A 23443-nucleotide genomic window follows, 5' to 3' on the forward strand; every position below is an offset into this window, starting at 1 on the left:
GAAATTAAAACGGGGCGGGGATGGTAATTGCATTCCCCGCCCCGAACCGCCCAATTGCCATCCCTAATCATCATTGTATTATTGAAATTAATTACAAGTTAAAAATATCAATCATCTTATCTCATGTAGGATTTGTTATTTTGTTTTATTAAAGTTTGACTTCAATGTTAACCCATTAACAAAATAATTGATATAATTAAAAAGTCTAAATTTATATAGGGATTTCAATGTACTTTATACCTAATGCCCTAATTATGATAAAATTTAAATTTTAATTACATGATAAAGATGAAAGGTGAGGAATTTAATCCTTCATTATATCATATTTAAATTTTAATTAGTTTTTAAATCTAGGTTATATATAATTTACCCAAAAAACAAGTAATTTTGTTTTGAATAAATGACATGTAATTTCATTTATTATACAAAAGTTAATAAATAAAATTATATAAAAGGTCAAATTTTATTATTTTTAATTTAAAATTTGTAATACATTAGTTAAACAAAATAAAGAGATTTTATTTGATGGTAAATTAAGTAAATAACCATCTTCAAGATTTACTTAAATCTCTCTTTTATATCTTTATAATCCTTAAATAAGGATATATATAATAAAATATATTGTTAATATATATATATATATATATATATATATATATATATATATATATATATAAATAAATCTATCACCATTTGTTTTTAGATAATCTCATAAAATTTAATCTAATAAAGATATATCATATATCTCCATATTTAAAATTTTCAAATCTAAAATGTACAATTGTTTAAAATTATTAAAATTAATATTTATATGGGAAATTTGATAATATGACCCTGAAAAGAAAGGTATTTTGATTTTTAACCTCTATAATAAATGTTTTGTTTTTTAACTTTTTTTTTTAAATTTTTCCAAAAATACCCTCGATAACCTTTTTACTTTTTAGCGTCTAACCTAGATGTGTTTTGAAATGATAATGCATATGAATGCATATGCATATTGAACATATGCATATGAAAAAGAAGAGCGAAAGAATCTTACTGGGTTCTCTTTGGGCTCGAGGAAGCAACGGCAGCTGGGGCTGGGGCTGAAGCAACTGTCGCCGGGAAGAGAGAGGGAAAAAAGGGAAGGAAGATGGCTGTCGGGGAAGGGGGGGAAGAGAATCGTCGGAAGTCGGTGAAAAAGGAAAGGAGAAAACGGGGGAAAAGAGAGGGAAAAGAAGGAAGAAAAGAAAAGGAAGAAGAAGAAAAAAAAGAAAAAGAAAAGAAAAAAAATGTAAAAAGTAAAAAGGTTATTGAGGGTATTTTTGGAAAAAAATTTTAAAAAAAATTAAAAAACAAAACATTTATTATAGATGTTAAAAATCAAAATACCTTTCTTTTTAGGGTCATATTATCAAATTCCCCTATTTATATTACATAATAATATAGTTTGAAATTATCAAAATTATATACTTTCATAAAATTAAATAGTGCCTCTAATTTAAAATTTTCTGAAATCATAATTTAAATGGGTCACGATATTTTAATTCTTCTTTTTCTCACTTTAAATAATTATTCCACTATGTCATTTTAGTTGAGTTATTTCTAATTTAACCATTTATAAAATTAAAAATATTATTTAAAGTATTCTTACTTTATATTAATGATAAATATACTTACAAATCATAAATTTGATTTCACATTATATCATATTATTTATGTTTATATAAAAGATAAAATTTGTACAATTATTTATTATATAATAACTCAAAATCTCAAAATGTGTAATCAATTGTTTGATGAAATGAAATAATTTTGTTATAGTTAGTAGATCTTAGTTTTTCGTTTTTTTTTTAAATTGTCCAACTAAATTAATAAAAGTATATTTTTCTTTTTTTATATGTTTATTAATATATATCCTTTTAAAAACAATTCATATAAAATAAAAGAGGATATGATTAGTTTAATACAATAATAAAAAGATTATATAAGAGAAACTAAAATAAATAAAAACAAACAAAGTATGAAAATAAGAAAAAAAAAATTATCGCCATCCAAATTATGGAGCTCATAAATTTTTTATCTCGTAAATTCTCGAGAACGATGATTAACTTTCCGATCGACTTTATCCACTTTTTCGAACGAATATATAATAACATCGTTATATTGAATAGATTAAATGTCACATATTCAATTCTCTAATATTATACTGGATGTCATGATCGTTAAGAGTTATTCTAACTTTGTAAGTTAAAAAACATATTATTATTGAATAGATATTTTAAAATCTGACTCAAAATTTATTTTTTTTCTTATATTTTCTTTAAATAGTTTCATATAATTGATACGACATTTATGAATTAACTAAGTGTTAATTTTGTGATGAGTTTCTATATGCATATTTTTTAAATAATTTTGTCTATATTTAAGAAATTATAAATCCAAATGTTAAAATGACTGTGCACACAAACTGTCTTTTTGTTCTTAGTTATAAATATTTTTTCATATTTAAAAATTCACATAATTAGCTTAGTGAAAGTATTCTTAATAATTCTAATTTTCATCTAATTTTAATTAAGGGTGTCTTAGATTTAAGTTCGAATAATGATACTCCAACTTAAGTATGTCAATTTTAATTTGTTCCATATTTTTTTTCAACCAACTTCAATTTTATTCAAATAAAATAAACAATTTTAAGGAGGCTGAATCCTTTGCTACTAAAAATTCATATCCATATTCCCCGGAAAGAGGGACAAAACAAACAAGTATAATTACATTTTTGCCTCCTGTGAGAGGGAACAAGGAATAAAGGATTTTTAGTAACACACAATTCCTTTTGAATTTTGAGACACTAATAAAATAGAAAATAAAAGTGTTTGGGAATAATTAGAACAGGCACATATGAAGCTCAACCATTTGTGTGGAATTGGGCCTAGACTTTTAAGGTCCAATTTAGTGTGCCTCATTGTTAGATAAAAAAAAGTATTGAAGGAAAATATGTACGATTAAAAAAGACATGAAATTACATAACGGTAAAAATATTAATTAAATCGTATTATTATGAAAATGTAAACTAAATCGCCACAAAATCATATTATGGTGGAGATCTCAAAAATATCCTATGATCTTTACCCTAATTAAAAATTTCATAAAAGTATATATATATATATATATATATATATATATATATATATATATATATATATATATATATATATATATTGTAAACGTGAAGATTAATGTGAGACTAAATTTAGAAAAACACAGAGAGTTAGAATTTACAATCCCTATTATAACTCTATTTGATCGATTTTTCGAAAGTAGAACGTAAAACATTGTTGGTCCAAACCTAGGTAAGATTCTTGTGTCGTTATTTCGTTCTTTATTATTTTTACGCTATTATTCTGCATTTCACTACAGTTACTATTATTCTGCTTTCATTCTTACGATGCTAATTTTCACCATAATTTATAATAGATAATGTAGACCATCAATAAGATCCGATACAAATCGGTTGAAATGCAACAAATGCAATTATAAGCAAAATTAACATACTTGTGACAAGGATGCTTAAGAGGATGTCCTGTGATGCCCAAAGAAACCCAAAACAAACCTCTTGGAACAAAAAAAATAACAAGGAATATGAGTTTATTTGACACTAATTTAACCAATATGTGCAACTATTTACAAATTTGTTTGTCAACTATTAGAGTGTCAATCAGAGACTCTTTAGAATTCTAATAAAAATATATTCTGGTTCTACAACTAAAATAAATTCTCTAGCATCAAGACATATATGTTTTAAAGCAAATATTCATCTTGAAATTTAGATGGATTTATCACATACATCACATGATTTATAAATAAATCATCTATAAAGTGTTTCTTAATAAAAATCTTATCTACTAAAGATAATAAATTTGTATCATATCAACTTTAATACTTAAAACAAATATAATATCAATTATAAATACAAATTAATTGAAAGAAATATAATTTGGACTTCTATAAAGCTAAATTGTTAATGACTCATATATTTCAAATTGAATGACTATTTGTGACTTTGATTGATATTACCATTTAATGTGACCATTCAAGTGATCATGTAAAAAAAAAACATTTGACAAAGTCAAAATCCTATACTTTATTAATTTCATTTTTAATATATACATCAAGTGACTCTTATATAAATAACAATAGTTTTATATAATCTATTTTATACAAATGGAAAAATTAAATTTCCACCATAATGTGTATCCTATTTAGAGAGAAACTGGATTCTTTTTAATTATTTTTTGTTCTCAACGTATTGTTAACTAATAAACACTATTCAGTTAAATTGAAAAACAATTTTACAACCAATCTTCTGTCATAAAAAAAATTGAGATCAAGTTTTATATTTGTACGCGTTCGTTTCGTTTCCCTTCGATTTTCCGGCGCGCGTGCCCATTTTTTTTAATTTGGTTGGCATACGCTCCCTTTTTCGAATTGAATTGGCCCGTACAGGTTTTAAATCGATGCACTCGCAAATGTATCGATCTAATTGACTTGAGAGTCGCCACTTTAGTTTACTTCCCAAAGAAACTAAAGAAAAGAAAAATCAGAGATTCATTTTAAGAGTCCGGTGTTTGGTTACGTATTAGGAAAGGGCCTACGGCGCTATGTCCTATACGCCTGTCTTTACAGACAGTCTCTACTCCTAAGTAATTGGCCATATGATGTTTGAAAGATTATTACGTTTTCGTTCTGAGTTTAGAACTCTTTTGCTTGTGTGAGAAATCTTGATCATTTTGCAAGGGGCTAGTCCTATTCATGGGGTATCTGACAAGGATAAGGCATTGAAAAGTATTAAAAGGCATTGAAAGGCATCAAAGAGCATCGCAAGGCATAGAGCAACATTTTCAAAGAAAAACGAGAATCAGAATTCCCGAGAAAGATCAAATGAGGATAGATGAGGAGAATAACAATTCAATTTGAGGACTAAAATTTTATTCTTTTGCTCAAAGGAGAGAAGAGAGTGGATTAACTTAAGGTCCCAAGTGTTTCCCAGTTTAAAATTTTCAGAGTTAAAGAGAACTCCGAACACAACACATTAAAATGAGTCATTTTCAAAAATAATTCCCCAAATCCCAAAAATTTCATATGATAGTCAAAAATATTATTAAAAGCTCACAGGAATCAAGTTTGGAATTTTCGGAGTTATGGAACCCTGGGTATGACACTGTAAAGATAGGCATTTTTCCAAACGGGCCCTAATAATTTCGGGAAAAATTATTTTTGAAGAAAATAATATTTTGGAATTTTTGGGAAAATTTGAGAAAATTTGAAAGTGATTTGAATGCCCGAATCCTCATTTTAAAGTCGTTTGTAAAATTTGAGAAACAAACAGGACCTAAGTTTATTTTAATTTTTTTTTTATGAAAGTTTTAAAGGAAAAGAAAGTTTAAGGGTCCAATTAAGACATCAGGAAAAGATCAGGGACTACTTTAATTTCGAATTAAAAAAAATAATTCGAAACTAAAATAGTAAATACCAATTTAAAAGACAAAAAAACCCAGGGGTATGGCCATGCCATTCTAATCTCTCTGAAGTGGGGAAGTTGTTTAAACAGAGTGATTGACATTGATGGCGGAACTTGATCAACAGGCAGCAAAATCTGAAGAAGTCAGAAGAAGCCTCTTCCTTTTTATCCCATCGAAAGTAATTCATCAAGTTGTCATGGCAGTATGAATCGTTATTGCCTCCTTTTGAATGGCCATATTCATCCCCCATATAAATCATGGGGACACCATGAGAAACCATGAGGCAAACAAAAAAGTTCCTCATTTGCCGTCTCCTCAACTTCTTGACAGAGATGCTGGCAAATTCACCCTCCTCTCCACAGTTCCAACTGTTATTGTGGTTCTCTCCATCATTGTTGTTTTCCGCATTTGACATGTTATGCTTTTCATTGTAGGACACCAAGTCGGCTAAAGTAAAACCATCATGTGCGCAAACAAAATTTATACTGTTCCATGGCTTCCTCCCACCTTCCTTGTACAAATTAGGACTTCCACATAGACACTCTGCAAAAGCCCCTGCAAATCCATCTGTACCCTTGATAAACTGCCGTACAACATCGCGATACTTTCCATTCCATTCAGACCAGATTCCCCAATGTGGAAAATTTCCTACTTGGTAAAGGCCTCCACAATCCCATGCTTCAGCTATAAGCTTCACTTCACGAAGTATTGGATCATTACTTATCATATCAATCAATAGGGGATTCTCCAGAGGGGTACCAGTTGTTATATTGTCACCATCTATGATGCTCCCATAAATATTATCAGCGTCCCATAAACTACTCGCTCTTGTCATGATGGAAGCAAGATCAAAACGAAATCCATCTACATGCATCACCAATACCCAATATCTCAAGCAATCCAATATGAACTTCCGGACAATTGAATGGTTGCAATTGAATGTGTTACCACAACCAGAATAGTTACAGAATTCTCCCTTTGGTGCAAGCATGTAAAAGACATTGTTATCAACACCTCTGAAAGATAAGTCTAGACCCTTTTCATTCCCTTCAGCAGTATGATTGAAAACGACATCCATGATCACCTCAAATCCTCTTTTGTGCGCTTCCTTAACAAGTGTTTTAAATTCATTTATTGCACCTTGGCCACAGTCTTGATTTCCAGCTGCTGAGTATCTTATCATTGGGGAAAAGTAATTGATTGTTGAATATCCCCAAAAGTTTACTTTATAGTCACCCAGGACAGGGTTGTAGCCATGATACTCCAGCTCGTTGAACTCGTGAGAAGGCATCAACTCTATACAGTTGACAACAAGTTCCTTCAAGTGATCAAGTTTCTCCACTACACCCAGATATGTACCAGGAAAGCTTGAACCAGATGACTCATGCATGGTAAACCCACGAACGTGCATTTCATATATTAAAAGAGGTCTTTGTGGGAACATTAGTGGTACATCTCCTTCCCAATCAAACTCATCATTAGCAGCAGAAAGAACCATGCCAGCCATCTGGGGCCAACAATCATCCCCGGGTCCAAGAATACCAAAATTCTCTCTGCTTAGTACAACCTTAGCATAAGGATCCAGCAGTATCTTAGAAGAATAATAGTATTGTCCTTCATACGGAGAAAACTTCCCATCGAATCTATAGCCATATAGCATATCTTTGAAGTCTCCTTTCACAAGCACATGCCAGATAATTCCTGTCTTGTTAATCTTGGGATCAAGAAAGATCTCTATTACATTTTTCTCCTGCAAATCCGAAAGCCTTATCAAACAAAGAGTGACAGTCATAGCTTTACTAGAGCAAACAGCGAAATTCACTCCGTCATCACAAGCGGTTGCTCCAAACGGCGTTGGATTGCCCGCGAACGTCTTGAATCGACGCAATGTCTGCTTCTCTACCAACGCCGCAGTCTCAACTTCCGTAGCTCCGTCGGCAGCTCGAACAACAAGCAGTTTCGTCATTCCGTAATTTTTCACCTCATTCTTACCGATGAAACAGCTATTCCTCTGGAATCTTCTCTTCGGAATTAGCGATGAGTAGACGCGAGGGCTGAACTTGGGAGTAGAAGACGAACACGCAGCAGACTGAACTAACTCCATTCTCCTTGACAAACTTCTTCAAATTGCAACTTCCTTCAGCTCCAAATGCAGAATTGAATGGTGAATGAGAAGCATATAGAAAGAAGGAATCACAGATTCACAGTGTATCTCTGCAAGTAGAGATTGAGAGAGAGAGTCTAAGCCCTAGAGAGAGAGAGAGAGACAGAGCTAAATTGAGCTAAATTTGTAACAAGGAAGATGGTGGCGTCGAGGAAGGGAAATAGCGGAGCCGAGAGAATCAAGATGACGGTTAGTGATTCCTCTCAATCGGCAGAATCATCACAGTTTCATCAGAATGAAACTGTGATTTTGGACAAAGTTTGTTCTAATCCTATCCTCAATCCTAGCTACTCTAATCAAAGATTTATCAGCCAGAATCAAACGAAAATCAACCAAGCATTCAATCAATTGGAAATAACTACAGCAGCAAAGGAAACATACTTGAAATTTGTATGAAACAAACTGTAATCACATTTCTAATCATCAAGCGGGCATCGGTGTTCATAACCGATGCCTCCAATCAACCTTTCAATAACATCATTCAGTTTGAATGTTTACCTGATTAGCAAAGGGAGATTAAACAAGATGAAGAAACGAAATGAGTCAGCCGGATTCGTAGAAGCTTCAGCCAAAGTCTCTACCGTTCTTCGCGTTCGTCAATCCAATCGTCAAGGCAATGAGCTCGGATTACTCCTTCTCCTTCTTCAACAATGGCAGCAATCTCCAAAAACTCTCTAGGATTTTTGTAACCGCTCCTCTAGCTCCAAGAAGTGAACAAAAAAACTGCCCTCTCTCTCTAAAATTCACCAACTGAAAAAATCTTTCTTCCTCTTTTTAATTTTATTACAGGGGTTCATTTGTAATTAGCCCAAAAGTTGAAGGGCACGCTTGGAAGAAAAGAAAAAATATATATTTTCCCTTTTTTTTTTTCGTTTTTCTCCTCTTCCATTTTTCTTTCTTTGCACCTTCACACTAAACGAATCACCCCGGTCGCGTTTTTGCTCAAAAAATTGTGAAAATTTTATGGCCAATTCTTAACACCACGAACGTGAATCTCCTTTTTGAATGAACCCAAACGGACCTTCCTATCCAAAGTTATGAGATTTTAAAGTCACCCCTCCATTTCAATCTTTTCAATCCCGCGGTTTTCACTTTCATAACTTTAATAGCCCATAACTTTGTGCACAGAGCTTTTCCCACAATGAGGTTGGTACCATTGGAAAGGCAAGACTCTTGCCTACATCCCCATCTTCTCCTTTGCTTACTAAATGGTCCGTGTTGGTCAGGAGACTAGCCTCACTAAAACGTGTCAGTTCACGCATCACCTTCGCTGCGGGCGACTTGGACTGAGCTTCAGGGAGAACTGGGAGAAGTATTTGGTGTCGTTGGAAAGGTAATTCAAAGGGCTTTCCAACGGTAGCTCATACACTGAATATGGATCATTGGTGCAAAAGATATGATTTTTAGAAGTGCAACATAGCTTCAGCTAGCTCCCAGGACTTGAATCGGTAGTTTTTCCTTCTTTTTGAGCATTTTCTGCACAAATTTGCAAACAATAACATTATACTCAAAATTCAAGATTTTTCAAAACGTACAACATGAACGTGTCACGGGTTGGGAAAACAGAGTCGTTATGAAATTCGACCTTTGGATCGTTATCTTTTAAGCTTTACCGGGTCAGTTTTCCACGAGGTGATTCTATTTTTGTTTTCCCGGTTCAATAAGCAAACATGAGTATTATTTTGGGCCGGGTTTTTTTATTAAGTATCTAGGGTGTAAAAATGGGGTGTCTACAATATTCAATTCTGAGAAATATATATTGAAGGTAGTAGTAACAAAACTAATGAATAAATTAGCATTTCTGCTGCAACATTATAAACTTTAATCACCCAAATGTTTTATATCTACTCCTAAAAATTAACTTGAGTTGATTGAAGCCCCATAATCTCAAAAGAGCCCCATATGTTATACGTACCTTCCTTTCGAATCTCAAAAGAGCCCCCATAACATACCTTCTTTTCGAATCTCAAAAGTGTGGAGGATGAACCAACCTAATAGGTCAGATTAGATTTAGATTCAGATGGTCGATTTAGATTAGTTTTAATTCAATTAAGAGTCGTTGTACGGTTTTATTCCGTGAGAGTGAGGAAAATATTTTGCATGTCAAATAGGTTGTTTAATCAATTCGGTTTTTAGGTTATTCAAGTTCTTCATATCATATTTCTCACATTTTAATTTTATAAGCCAATTCGAAAACCGAATTAAATTCGAAATTCATCATAATTCGATATTTTTTTAGTTCTAATCCCACATCAATTTTGAATTCAAATTATTCGAATGCAAACAAAATTCGAATTCCAATATAGTTTTTCAATTAAGTTATCAAAACAATTAAATAAACTATCTCACCTAAAATCAAATTGCATTAGTTAATAAATAACCTTATTTAGTAGGGTGGTAGAGAGGTGTTGATGACGAGATTTGAAGTAGAAATAGATTAAGGGTGTGGGTGATTTAATGCAAAGAAGATTGATGAATATAAATTAGAGATTTTGAGTAAAAATATGTTAAGGGTGAGTAACTACGGGATGAAGAGAGAGCGATAAAGATTAGAGATTTACACTTTGGAGTAGGAGTGAGCATTGGGTGGTTTAATCCGAAATCCAATCCAATCCGAATCTTAAATACTAATTAGGATTGGATATTTCGGATTGGACTGAGATCGGATCGGATTGAGTTCGGATTGAATTAAATCGGATTGGATTAGGATTATCCAAATTATCCAAACTATCTAAATAAAAATATTTTTTTTAATTAATTTTCTTTAAATTAAATTTCATTTCAATATAATATATATTTTACTTATCTATCACTTCACAGCGATATTTATTTTTATTTTTTTTTGTTTTTATTTTTATTATTTTTTTCAGATTCAAAATTAAAAATAATAAAATAATCGAATTTAAAAAAAAAAATTAAAAAAAAATTTTAAAAAAAATTAAAAAAAAAAAATTGTTGACTAATTTCAAGCTGAAATATATAAATATTTTTTAGTTTGGATTATCCAAACCATTTTCAATCCAATCCGTATCCGATCCGTATTAATTAGTAAAATGGTTTGGATTACGGATTGGATAAACTTAGTTTGGATTTAATACGGATCGGACAAAACGGATTGGTTTTACCCATTTGTTCACCCCTACTTTGGAGTAGAGATAAATTAAGGGTGGATGACGAGTGGAGGAAGATGGAGGAATAGAGTTAAACTTGGAGTAGAGAGCGGCTAAGAGATGTGTTAGACCTAATTTAATATATATTTAAAATAAATATTAATAAAAATGAATTCAGTTTTCAGTTTGTATTCGATTTAAAACCACGACTCGAAAACCAAATAAAAAACTGTATTTAAATTAGTTTAAAATTCGATTAGAAGATAGAATATAAAATTCGAATTCGGTAGTTAGATATTCGGTTCAGACAATGAACAACCCTAGTATCAAAGACATTTTAGAAATTTTGTTTTATAATTACTTGGTTACACGCAGAAAAAGGCAACGATGCATACGATCAAGGTTAGTCATGGGACAATATAAGAAGAATACTAAAATTAGGAAATTTGAACGCTAGTAAATATCGATGAATCAAGTAAAAACCTGAAAAGATTCTATACAATAATATTAGTATTTTCAAACAATTATAATTCTTTTTTTGGGAAGAAATGAAGAAATCAAAATTTTATTTTTAAGAGTTTTTAACGCATGTCAACATGTACAAATGCAGATGAGATGATAAATGAAGATGAAAACGAAAATCCTAAGGAAAATGTGTTTTTATTGTAAGTATTATTTAAAAGCATTTTCTATTATTTGTAGTTATTTTTAAAAGTCAATTAGGGCCTCAAAATAAAAAAAAGGTAAAAAAATATAAGACTCAAACAAATAGGGTTGATCGAGAAGACCGGCCCAAGGTGCGAAATCGAACTGAATGGTGTGGTTTCCCCAGCTTTGACCGAGGATCGAGATAGATAGAAGAAAACTTGAAATATGTTGATCAGAGTTTGGAGTTTGGGGGTGTGGAGGATAGTTAAATGGCTTGAACCAATCCGATCGAACAGAAAAAATGTCATTACTTTTTTTAATGATATTTATTTAAAATAATTAATTTATATACTTATTTAATATAATCATTATTTTTTTCTTTTACTAAAAACTATTTATCTTTTTTATTTAATACAATTAATAGAAGTTTATGTTTTTTTATGAAAATTATTGTTATTAAATGTTTACTTGTTTGAGCGTATAATATTTTAAAATTGTTATTACGTTGGTATTTGATATTTCGATAACCTATAACTATAAAAGAAAGGTGACACCGGGAAATAATGACAAAAAGTGTAGGAAAATATTGTGGCATCACTTTGAGTGAATTAAAAATCTGAAAATTATCTCTTTTATTAAATTTTCAATTCATTCAAAAAAATGATACATAATCATTATTTTTCCTTCAGTATCATTTCTCTAACTATAAATATATAAATTACTTTAGTTTATTATTTATATTTTAAGTTTAAATTGTTTTCGATTTTCATTGCATCTCGGGAAACCTCCTCAATTAGGGCAAGGATGATTTATACTTAAAACTCTCCATCGGGAATCAATGCGGGGTTAGTAGATTCGAGTTGATGACGGTAATGTGATTTCCTGAACCGAACCACCCCATTGACATCCCTACTTGACGTGAATCTTGGATTAGGTTAGTCAACAACGAGTTTGGCTAGGTCAATGGGCCACTTCTTCAAGTAGATGGCGAGGGTTGAATTTGTTTCAGAAGACTGACATATTTTTGTTCGATTCTTGATCAAGAAACATGGTTGTTTCTCCTTGGCCTCGGTCGTCAAGAGAGTCGCTCGGTTGAACAACTAATATATATCTTCCGTCGACCTCACTACACGGGCTCATCTTCTTAGTCGGGCATATAACTTCTTAATTAACTAGTTTTACTTTTACTAAATCTAGAGTAAATCATCATTTAACAAACCAAACGCACAAACCTGTCCCGATGTATAAAGAACATTTTTGTCCAATCCAATTGCTACAAAACAACATAAAACTTCTCGCATGTGACATGTCAGAAAACAAAGAACCGATCCAAAAAAGAAACATTTTCTCATAAATCAAATCATGATCAAATTCTAGGACTGTAGAAAGCTTCCTCATCCTCAATAAACCTATTCTAGCCCAATTAGAACCACATGAAGCAATTTTCATACGCTTAACCCACCCAATTGTTTATCCTTTTTTGAAAGATTTATCAAACTTCAATTCTCTAAAATGTTTTAGAACTAAAAAAATTCATATCATATTCTACATTTAGTTTAAATCATCGTTGAGTCCAAGGACGGACCCATGATTCAATGGTGGGTGGGTTTAAAAAACATTTAGGGTGAATTTAAATAAATAACAAGAAAATTTTGAATAAAATAAGTAAATAAAGGTAAGTTTTTTTTTTTAATAATCAGATAAACAAAATAATGAATTATATTAAATTTTTTATTTTTAAAATATGAATAATATCTCATTTTAACAGTAAAATAATAATAATAATAATAATAATAATAATAAAGTTTTTTTTGTAGGACGAGACCCTACATAGATCCGTCCTTAGTTGAGTCGTTATTGTTGAGTCAAAATTCAAAAACATTAACTAAAAATTAAATTTGAGCGTTTCTTGTTTACGGTGAAATAGTCAAATTCTTAGAAAAAAAATGAGAGAAGAAGAAGAATAGAAGAAGATTAAGAATATGAGTAACTTTTTGTTCTTCACGCTCTTAAGGTTTACTTACGTAATATAAACATTATAATTAACATATAAAAAATTAATATAATTAATATAATCACAATTTATAATATTAGAATAATATCTCATATATATTATTTTATATTTTAATACTTATATTAATAAAAACATATCACTTATTCAAATTTTTATTATCTATTTTACACAATTCAATAAATCAAATTTCCACTATAATATAATATGTATCATATTTAGACATGAATTAAATATTTTTATTTTCTCAAACACCTTATTATTAATCAATTAAATTGAAAAATAATTTTGCAACCATTAATTTCCTACTCTAAGAATTGAGATTCGCTGTAACATTATAAACATTGAATGATCCAAACATTTTATACGTACCAAATACAAGTTAATCAATTTAAAAAAATGAATTTCTTATTTTTTTAAAAAATAATTTTAAAACATCATATTTCTTTATTGAAGGAAATTAATTCATAAAACACTTAAGATAATACAAACGATCTATTCTCATACATAGCCTAACAGATTATATATTGATCACTTGTTTTATTAGTAAACTGTTAGTAAATAGAACTGAGATAAGAGTCGATTAACACAAAACGATAATGCAACTTATTGATAAATTGTTTCATCTTCTTTCGTTGGATCATGACGAAGGCAATGGATAAGACAGTCATCTTAGAAATTTTAAAACGGAAAAGAAAGAGAGCCCTAAAAAAAATCAACCATTGAAGATTAACTTCCCAATCTTCTAACTTTTTATAAATTTTCAAATAAACTGTTTTTAATCTAGAAAAGCTTCAAATATTCATAGAAACTGTTTACAATCAATTGTAATTCTCTAAACAAATTTTCATAAAGTTGTGTTCTTAACTTATTATATACTATGTTATTTTATGATTTAAAATTAGGAATTGATATTTGCTACGTTTGAAAACTTTCTATATATTTAGAATTCGATTTGAATTTGCCGCCAAATTTTGAACTTTCTATTCAAGCTTTAGAGGAGTTGTAGAGGAGTTCTAAATGATGTATAAATAGTTTTGAATTGAAAACGACCAACCTGCAAGAAGAAGATAGGTCAGTCCAATTCTTTGGCCTGTTTACTTGCCCCATTTGGGTTTATTTTAGTTTTAGTTTTAGTTTTAGTTTTTTAATGTTTTAAATAATTAAAAAAAATCTAAAAAATATATAACTCTTTTAAATAATATTTAAAAAATATTAAATTAAATAAATAAATAAAAAGAAGATAAAAAAAAACTGATATTTTAATAGGAAACAAAAAATTTAAAAATCTTTACTTCTCTTAATAAACATTTATAATTATTTTTAAAATAATTATTAAAGTTATTATTTAATTAAAATTAACTGTTTTCTTTTAATATTTTAAATTATCTTTAATTAAAATTAAAGTTATTATTTAATTAATAATTATCTTCTTTCAATATTTTAAGTTACCTTTAATTAAAAATTATATTTATTATTTAAAACTAACTGATTTCTTGTAATATTTTAAAATTTCTCTAATTAAAATTAAAATTATTATTTAATTAAAAATTAATTGATTTCTTTTAAAAATAACTTAAAATTTACTTTTGAAATAACTTGAAAATTAAAGTTATTGTTAAAAAAATTAATTTTGTTAGTTTATTTTTTTTAAGGTTATAATTCAACCAGATCATGATTTTAAATTTGAATTATAATACTTTTAATAATAATAAATTTAAATAATATATAAAAAATGTAAAATAATATATCTTAAAAATTAATAAAAATTTTAAAATAAGAATACCACCTTTGGGACAGTCCCTCCCTTTTGCTAGTAGGTTTAAAAAATATAATAATAAAATATTTAATTTATAAAACTACTACAGAGGGGTCTGTTTTAGTTTGACAATTTTGAACACGATACAAAAATACTGTCACGATCCGGACTAAACACGAAAAAATTAGGTTAAGATTATGTATTTTTTAAGTCGACCTGTTTAATCTGGTTAATAAACATGTCAAAATCGGGTCGACTTGACATGACCCAAAATAGACCTGATAACCCGTTTAAAAGTTTCTTTGGTTGAGTTTTGTGTTATTTTTTCTTATTTACTCACTCATTTTCTTTTGTAAATTTTTTTTATAAGGGAACTTTTTATTTAACTTCATTTTTATTTTATATTGAATTCATTTTAATTTGAAATAAAGAGATGTGAATTAATTATATCTAGTTTGGTTCGAGTTGAGATATGTAAATCAGGTCAAACGAGTCAGATCCAGGTTAAACACAAATAAAATGGTCCGATTCATGTTATAGATTTTTAACCCGAATTATTAAAATGTCAAATTTATGTTATAATTGTTTAACCCGTTAACCTGCCGATCCGAACTCGCCAACCTAAAACTTACCTAAATTGTACCATAACATGTGCGATAGACAACTTATAATTGAACATTTTCTAAATAATTATTAGATTAATATATAATGTTATTATAATTTTTATCATAAAATATTATATTATTATTGTTAAAGAAAGGAAAAATTAATGATATTGTTTAAAAAAATTAAAAATTTATGGTTTAAATAATTATTATTTTATAAAAATAATTAATATAATCAAACATTTTTTCACCATTTTATTAATCAAATTACACCATTCATTCACTAAAATAATAAAATTAAATATTATTTTTAAAATAAAATTAATTATTATTATATAATACTTTTAAATCTTTTATAAAAAAATTTATTTATATAAATTTTTAGTACCCTGAATTTGAAAGCATTGTCATTTCCTAGAAAAATAAAAATAAAACTAATTACAAATTATATCATTAATATAAAATTGATTTTCTTCTTCCTGTATATAAACAAAGACCGACCCAATAGTATTTGTATATTGTGTTTTATTATAAGTTTAAGTTCAATGTTAACTCATTAAATAATAATTGATATAATTGCAAAATCGAAATTTAGTCTGGACTTAAATTAACTTTACACATGATGCCCTAATTATGACAAGTGGGCCGAGCCCAAATGAAACCGTTGATTTTAACCTAATTACATATTCTTGTAGCCGCCGCCGTCTTCTTCATAATCTATAAATAACCAGTTAATAATAAGTACACCATAGAGAACCCAAATTTCTGTGTTCATAGACAGACATAGTTCGGATTAAGAGATGAAAGATGTGAATGTCGGGCCATTGAAAAGGGTTTACAGTTTAGGCCTATGATGGTTTATATACATAGAATTGCGGTGGCTTGGCTCACTTAAGCATGAAGCTGTTAGTAGAAGAAGACGAGGCTGTTGAAGAAAAATGAGTTTCAAAATCGACAGCGAAGCTGTGGACATTGAGACTAGGTCTACCCCTGATGATTCAGTTTAGGAACTTGTTTTTTTGTTTTGTTTGAGAACAATGTAATTTGTAACAACAATGTAATGTGTAACAACAATGTAATGTGTAACCTGTTTGTAACCTGTTGATGATGAAATGAAATAAATATGTTAGATGTTGAATTCAAATGTGTTAGTTGAATGATGGTTGAATTTGTTCAGTTTATTAATATTTAATTAAGAAACATTGTAAATTTTTAGATGAATCAATAGTAGTTTTCAATTCAGGCCTTTTGATCTTTGGATGATTGAACCTTTTATATGCATCTTGGGCAAATGCCACATTTAATTTGTGGCTTTCTCTTTTCGGTCAAAATCCTCCTCCTCTATCCACTAACAGGCAGTAAGAATGTAGGGAAATTATCACAAAGTCACTATGGTCATTTCGTCATTTGAATCATTGTGTTTTGTGGAGAAATAACCATAGATAGTCCTTTTTTTTTTAAAATTGGGGCTGGAGATTGTCCAAGACTAAGAAAGTAGGCATCCTAAAGACGACCTTTTCACTATGGTTGTTGGTCGCGAACAAGCAGTGCAGTGGGTCGCGAACAAGCAGTGGAGTGGACACGAGTCTGGTCGCAGGAGAGAAATAATTAGGCGGACCTAGATATGGGACGTTGTGCTTGGGTGCGCAGTTGTCTAGTATAGTATATTGAGTCAATATGTTAAAACATTTTATTTTTATAAAAATAATAAATAAGATTTTAATTATTTTTAAATATTATTTTTGAAAATTGACTTATATATACCTTTGTTCTAAAATTAATTAATTATTTTAACTTGTATAATAAACATTATAAAAAGAATTTAAAATTTATTTTGATAACTCAAAATTATTTAAAAATTTATAAATCATAAGCATTATAAACGAGTGTCTACAATATATAAATATATATAATAATAAACTTTTAATACTCTTTTCTATTATTGATTCACTTTAATAGAAATTTAATTTTTATTTATTTTTAGTTTACATATAAATCAATTATATTATATAATTAAAATAAAAATATTTTATTAGTTTACCTTTTTAGTTTTTATTTACTTTAGTTTTCTATATGATTAATTTTTATTGTTTTACATTTTTAAATTTTATATTTTATTTTATCTAAATTATAATTATTAAAATATTAAATATTTTGAATTCAAAGCCTACCTGTAAATATGATTTTACCTAATTCTTGTTTACCGAAAACAAATTAACAAAGTTTGATTTTAATCCATTAATAACTTTAATTTTTAAATTATTTTAAAAGTAATTAAAATATTAAAAAGGAATCCGATTAGTTTTTTAATAACTTTAATTATTTATGGTAAGAGTAATTTATAAATATTTATAAAAAAATATTTTATTTTTGAGATTTTCTTTAATTATTATTATTATTATTATTATTATTATTATTATAATAAAGGCTTAAATGACGTAGATTTATAATATTAAAAACAAGCCCAAAATGTGTTTGGAATGTGGGGGACATGGTCTGCCCGGGTAAACCCGGTAAGCCCTCGACTAGGGCAGTTCATTCGTTAAAAATATTAAAATATTTAGATATATTTATTTTAATTTTAAACATTTTTAATGATTTTTAAAACTAGACTTAAGGCAACAAAAAAAATATAATTTTTTTTTTAAAAAATAAACATTTATTTTTTTTAAAGGAGAATAGTTTGAAATTGTTAGAAACTTAAAATTGATAAGAGATAATTTGTATGAAGTTATTAGGGACGAAATAAAACAAGCTTTGATTAATTCTTTATTTATTTTTAGTTTATATCAGTTTATTTTAATTTGTTTTTAAATGAAATTGAAGCCATTTGATTTGATTTTTTTATTACTTTTTTATTTATTTATGAAAAACGAATATAAATATAATTAGTGTTAAATATATATATAAATATATATATATATATATATATATTATATAAAAATAATTATTAATTGGTTTGGTTGATTATAAATAATATATTTTTTAATTTTTTTTGTATAAATAAATAATATTTTTAAAATAATTTGTTTTTAAAAATTTCAAAATAATATATATATATATATATATATATTTGTTAAAAGAAATTAAATAAAATATAAAAATATATTATTTATAAATTAATAAATTATTTAAATATAATAAATTATTAATAAATATTTCCTTATTATTTGGAAAAGAAATATTAATATAAAATAAAGAAAAAGAAATTTTAAATAATTAAAGAAAAAATATAAAAAATATTTATAAAAAATATAAAAAAGGAAAAAAAATATTAGAATTTATTTAGTTATATAATAAAAAAAATATTTTATTATTATATATTACTTGTTAAAAAAATAAAATAAACTTTTTGAAAATTTTCAAAATACAAATATTATTTAAATTAACTGAAACAAACAAACACAAATAAATTATTATTATTTTTTAATATTTAAATTCTTAATATATAGTAATTTAACTTAGAATAATATTCCAACACAAATCATAAACATAAGTATAGAAAAGAAACAAAATAATAAATAATAAATAATATTTATAAATATGAATTTTAAGGAGAAAAGAAAAGAAGAAACAAAATAAAGAGTTAAAAAAATAATAGTTGATTAAAAGTATATATATTTATTTATAATTTAATAAATATAATATATATTCTTAAAATATACATTTATATATTTTATTAATTTTATTTATTTATCCTATTAAAACTCATTTTAAAATTATATAAATAAATTAATTAATTAGTGATAGAAAGTATAAATTTAAAATTAATAGATAAGAGAAATAATTAATTAGATTAAATAATTAATTAGATTAAATAATTAATTAATAATTTTTATATTTAACTTTATATTCTTATATATATATATTTTTAAAAACATATATTTATATATTTTGTTATTTGATTATTCATTTTACTTAAAATAACTATATTTACAAATTAATAAGTGAAGAGAAAAGAGAAAAGAGAAAAATAATTAATGAAGAGAATTAAGATAAATTATTAGAGCAAGTTAGTTTTTTTTTTTTGAATAAAAACTAGTTTAAAAAAATAATTTGACATGATTTGAAAAATGATTTTTTAAGTATATATTACTTAAATACCTTTATTTTATTTAATAATAAATTTAAAATATTTAAATTTATAGTAATTTAATTTTTTTTAATAAATATTATTTTAATAATATTAAAACAAATTAAAAATAAATAAAAGTTTCATTCTCATTAATCTCCAAACTTGGAAGAAATTAAGGCATGTGAAACTAAATTTATAAAAGTCCATTATATATATATATATATTAAATTTAGTTCAATTATAAAAAATTGAGGCTGGTTAAATTTATTGTAAAAAACAAAGCATTAAAATAAGAATTAAGAGCTCGTAGTTACCTAACAAATTATCGAGCTGGTAAATACTCGAGAACAGTGTCGGCCGGCAGCCCAATTATTAAAATTAATAAGATATTTTATTAAATTTGTTATAATTTTAATTAAAAAGTGTTTGTAACTTAGTTGTGAAATATAAGTAAATACTCGAGAAGGATGATAACTCGAGAAGGACGATAAATAGTGTCGGCCGACAGCCCAATTATTAAAATTAATAAGATATTTTATTAAATTTGTTATAATTTTAATCAAAAAGTGTTTGTAACTTAGTGGTGAAATATAAGTATTTAAAATGTTTAGTTGATCGTGGGTCAAATCTCATTAATAATCTCATTAGGGCCTGCACTGACGATAAATTATACTGGCTTTATTGAACGAGTCTTTAAAAACATTATAATAATAGCCTGCACTGACGATAAACTATACGCTTTATTGAACGAGTCTTTAAAAACATTATAATAATAGTATTATTGGATAAACATTTTAAAATTCAACTCAAATTTTATTTAGTTTTCCAACATTTTTAATAATTAATTCAATATTGACAATTGAGATAATATGAGGTTGGATATGAATTAACTCGAACATACAAACTGTCTTTTATATCTATTATATATAATTATATATAGGAATTAACTCATATGGTAAAAAATTGCACCAGAGGTACTCTTTGAGTGTCTCAGAAAGACACTCAACTAGGTGAGAGGCATTCCCTAATCTAAGGTTAACCTTTTTTTCATGCTTTCTCCATTGATTTATCATTGTCCAATTATCAAAACAAAGACAAAAGTCTTCGAGTTATGGATATGACAATGGGTTTGAAAACAAAAATTAATACAAAGATGCTGGTATAGAAAAAGAGTTTCTTTTGTATCAGGTTTCCAATGTCCAATCACACTATGGCCTTAATCTTTCTTTGTGTAGAAAAAACATTAACAAAGTTCTTGAAATAAACTTGAAAAAGTCCTTACAAACTTTTCAAATCATCCTTCTTTGAAATCAAACCAATTAGGATGAATTAAAAACTTAGCTGAATAAATATTGAGATCTTGACTTGAATCTTAAATCTCAACTAGTTCAAAGTGTTATAAATTAAAGTAATAATAATAATAATAATAATTAAGGAGTCTTTGGTTGTTAAAGAGCCTCTTGAATTGTCCAAGACTCTTTATCTTATCTAGTAATGAGACTCTTCATGTCTTTAGTTTAATGTCTTAGTTATGCTTTATTTTATTTAAGGATTTTCCATCAATTTCAATAGACAGAATTTCATTCAAGGTTATTTTCATTCTCTAAATTTTTCTATTCACTTTCTAATATATTTTTTCACTGTTCGATCATCGAGGTCCTGATTGTGACTTCGTTACATGGTATCAGAGATTTGGTAATATTGTTGAAGAAGATATCGTTGTTATTCGATATGGAAAGTGGTGGTCGTGTAGCTGGACTCGGTTTGGAGTTGTTAAACCAGTCAAACTACCGGATATGGAAAACTTGTATGGAATCGTACCTGGTTGGGGAATATTTGTGGAACATCGTCGTAGATGATGATGATGTAGCTCCTGAGCATGTTGCTGAAATTGCGAAAGCATCGAAGAAGCGGAAGAGACTCAACGCAAAGGCAAAATTTGTGTTGAAGAGGTCAATCTCCCACAATCTGTTCGAACACATCATCGGTTGTGGATCTGCTCGTGAGATCTGGGAAACGCTTGAAAAATCAAAGTTGGTTGCAGATGGTTATCCATCTAGTGTCGCGATGAAGACGATGATTAGAGGATGAAACGACGACGTTTTGGGCGAGAATACGGACGTGGAGCGGTCCTTAGCGTTCTGTCATGGTTCCGTCGCGTTTCGACATTCCGTCCGCGTTTCAGCGAACGGGCGTTAGTTGATCACCTACTTCGCGAGTGCATGTTCCTTCGGCTGTAGCAGGCTACGCATATGATTCTAAGGCGTTTGATGAAAATTTAGCGCCTATCCGATTACTGTGGTTCAGCTGTAGCCTTTTCACAGATTTTTGGCACACCCGGTTACAAATTTATTTTTATTTTAAAATCTTAAGGGTTTATTTGAAATTAATTTTTCTTTCACCTTTTGACTTTAATTTAATCTTTTAAAATATACAAAATATTAAAAATAAACATGACAAATATTATTTTATTTTATTTTATTTATTTATATTTTAGGGTTAAATAAATAATTATTATTTTTTGATTAAATGAGTATCTCATTTTATCCTAAATTATTTATTTTAATTCCTTAATTTTTCTAAATTTATTTTAAGATAAAATGTTACACTATTTAGCCCAAATAGTTTATTCTATTTTTTTTTTCATTTTTATTAATTATTTAGATTTTAATTATCATAATAATTAATCTAATTGATTGGTTTAGTTAGGTTTTAGTATTGAGTTAATTATTTTGATTTTATTTATTTAAAAATAAATTAAAGTAATTATTTTAATTTATAAATAAGGTATTTGTTAAAAGTTTACTTTTATTTTCTACCGTTTTAATTAAATGATTAGTTTATTTAAAATAAATACAAAATACATATAAAATAATACAACGGGAATGCCAAATGGAATGGACCTGGTTCACACAGTCAAGCAAAGCAACAAATCAATATAAATAAAGTTATAATATTAATTAAATGAATATATAAAATATAAAATATATTAATTAAATGAATAGTTTATTTATAATATTTATTAAATAAAGTTATTCAATTATTTATATTTTTCAAATATACTCTTATATATATTAAGTATATCTATTAGATATAAAGTAATTAATAAAAAAATTAAAGCTTTTAAAAAAAAAACATATAGAATAAATAAATATATTAATAATAAAAAAATTATGTGGATATAAAAATAATATATATAAATTTATTTTAAAAATATAATAACATATTATAAAAAATATTTTAAATTATTTTATAAATTTAATAAATTAATTAATTATTTAAATACAATAAATTTATTAAATAGTTTGGTTATTATTCTGGAAAGGTTATTATTTAAATAAAGTCTCATTTGTTTAAATATCTAATTGAAGAAAAACAAATAATTACATGTATAGGTTGACCTGACAAAAAAAATTAATTATAAATTATATTTTTAAGTTAGAAATATTATACAATAATTCATTTTCTTATTATGAGATAAACAAAGCCCAACTATAACCACCAATAAAAACAAATAAATGATAAAATTGTAAAATTTAAATTCATTTAGGGACTAAAATTAAATTTATA

The 23443-nt window shown here is 27.1% G+C and overlaps 1 protein-coding gene across 1 annotated transcript; it reads right to left on the reverse strand.

Moving 5' to 3' along the window:
- Nucleotides 1–4712: 4712 nt before the first annotated feature.
- On the reverse strand, nucleotides 4713–7638 carry LOC124934531 (isoamylase 1, chloroplastic-like). The gene is made up of 2 exons (XM_047475066.1): nucleotides 5534–7638; nucleotides 4713–4800 (listed from the first exon to the last, which is right to left on the reverse strand). The coding sequence occupies exons 1-2, from the start codon at nucleotides 7603–7605 to the stop codon at nucleotides 4713–4715; spliced, it is 2160 nt and encodes a 719-aa protein (XP_047331022.1). The 5' UTR covers nucleotides 7606–7638.
- Between the last annotated feature and the right edge of the window lie 15805 nt (nucleotides 7639–23443).

Source organism: Impatiens glandulifera, chromosome 4 (genome assembly GCF_907164915.1).
Source record: "Impatiens glandulifera chromosome 4, dImpGla2.1, whole genome shotgun sequence".
Taxonomy (NCBI): Eukaryota; Viridiplantae; Streptophyta; class Magnoliopsida; order Ericales; family Balsaminaceae; genus Impatiens; species Impatiens glandulifera.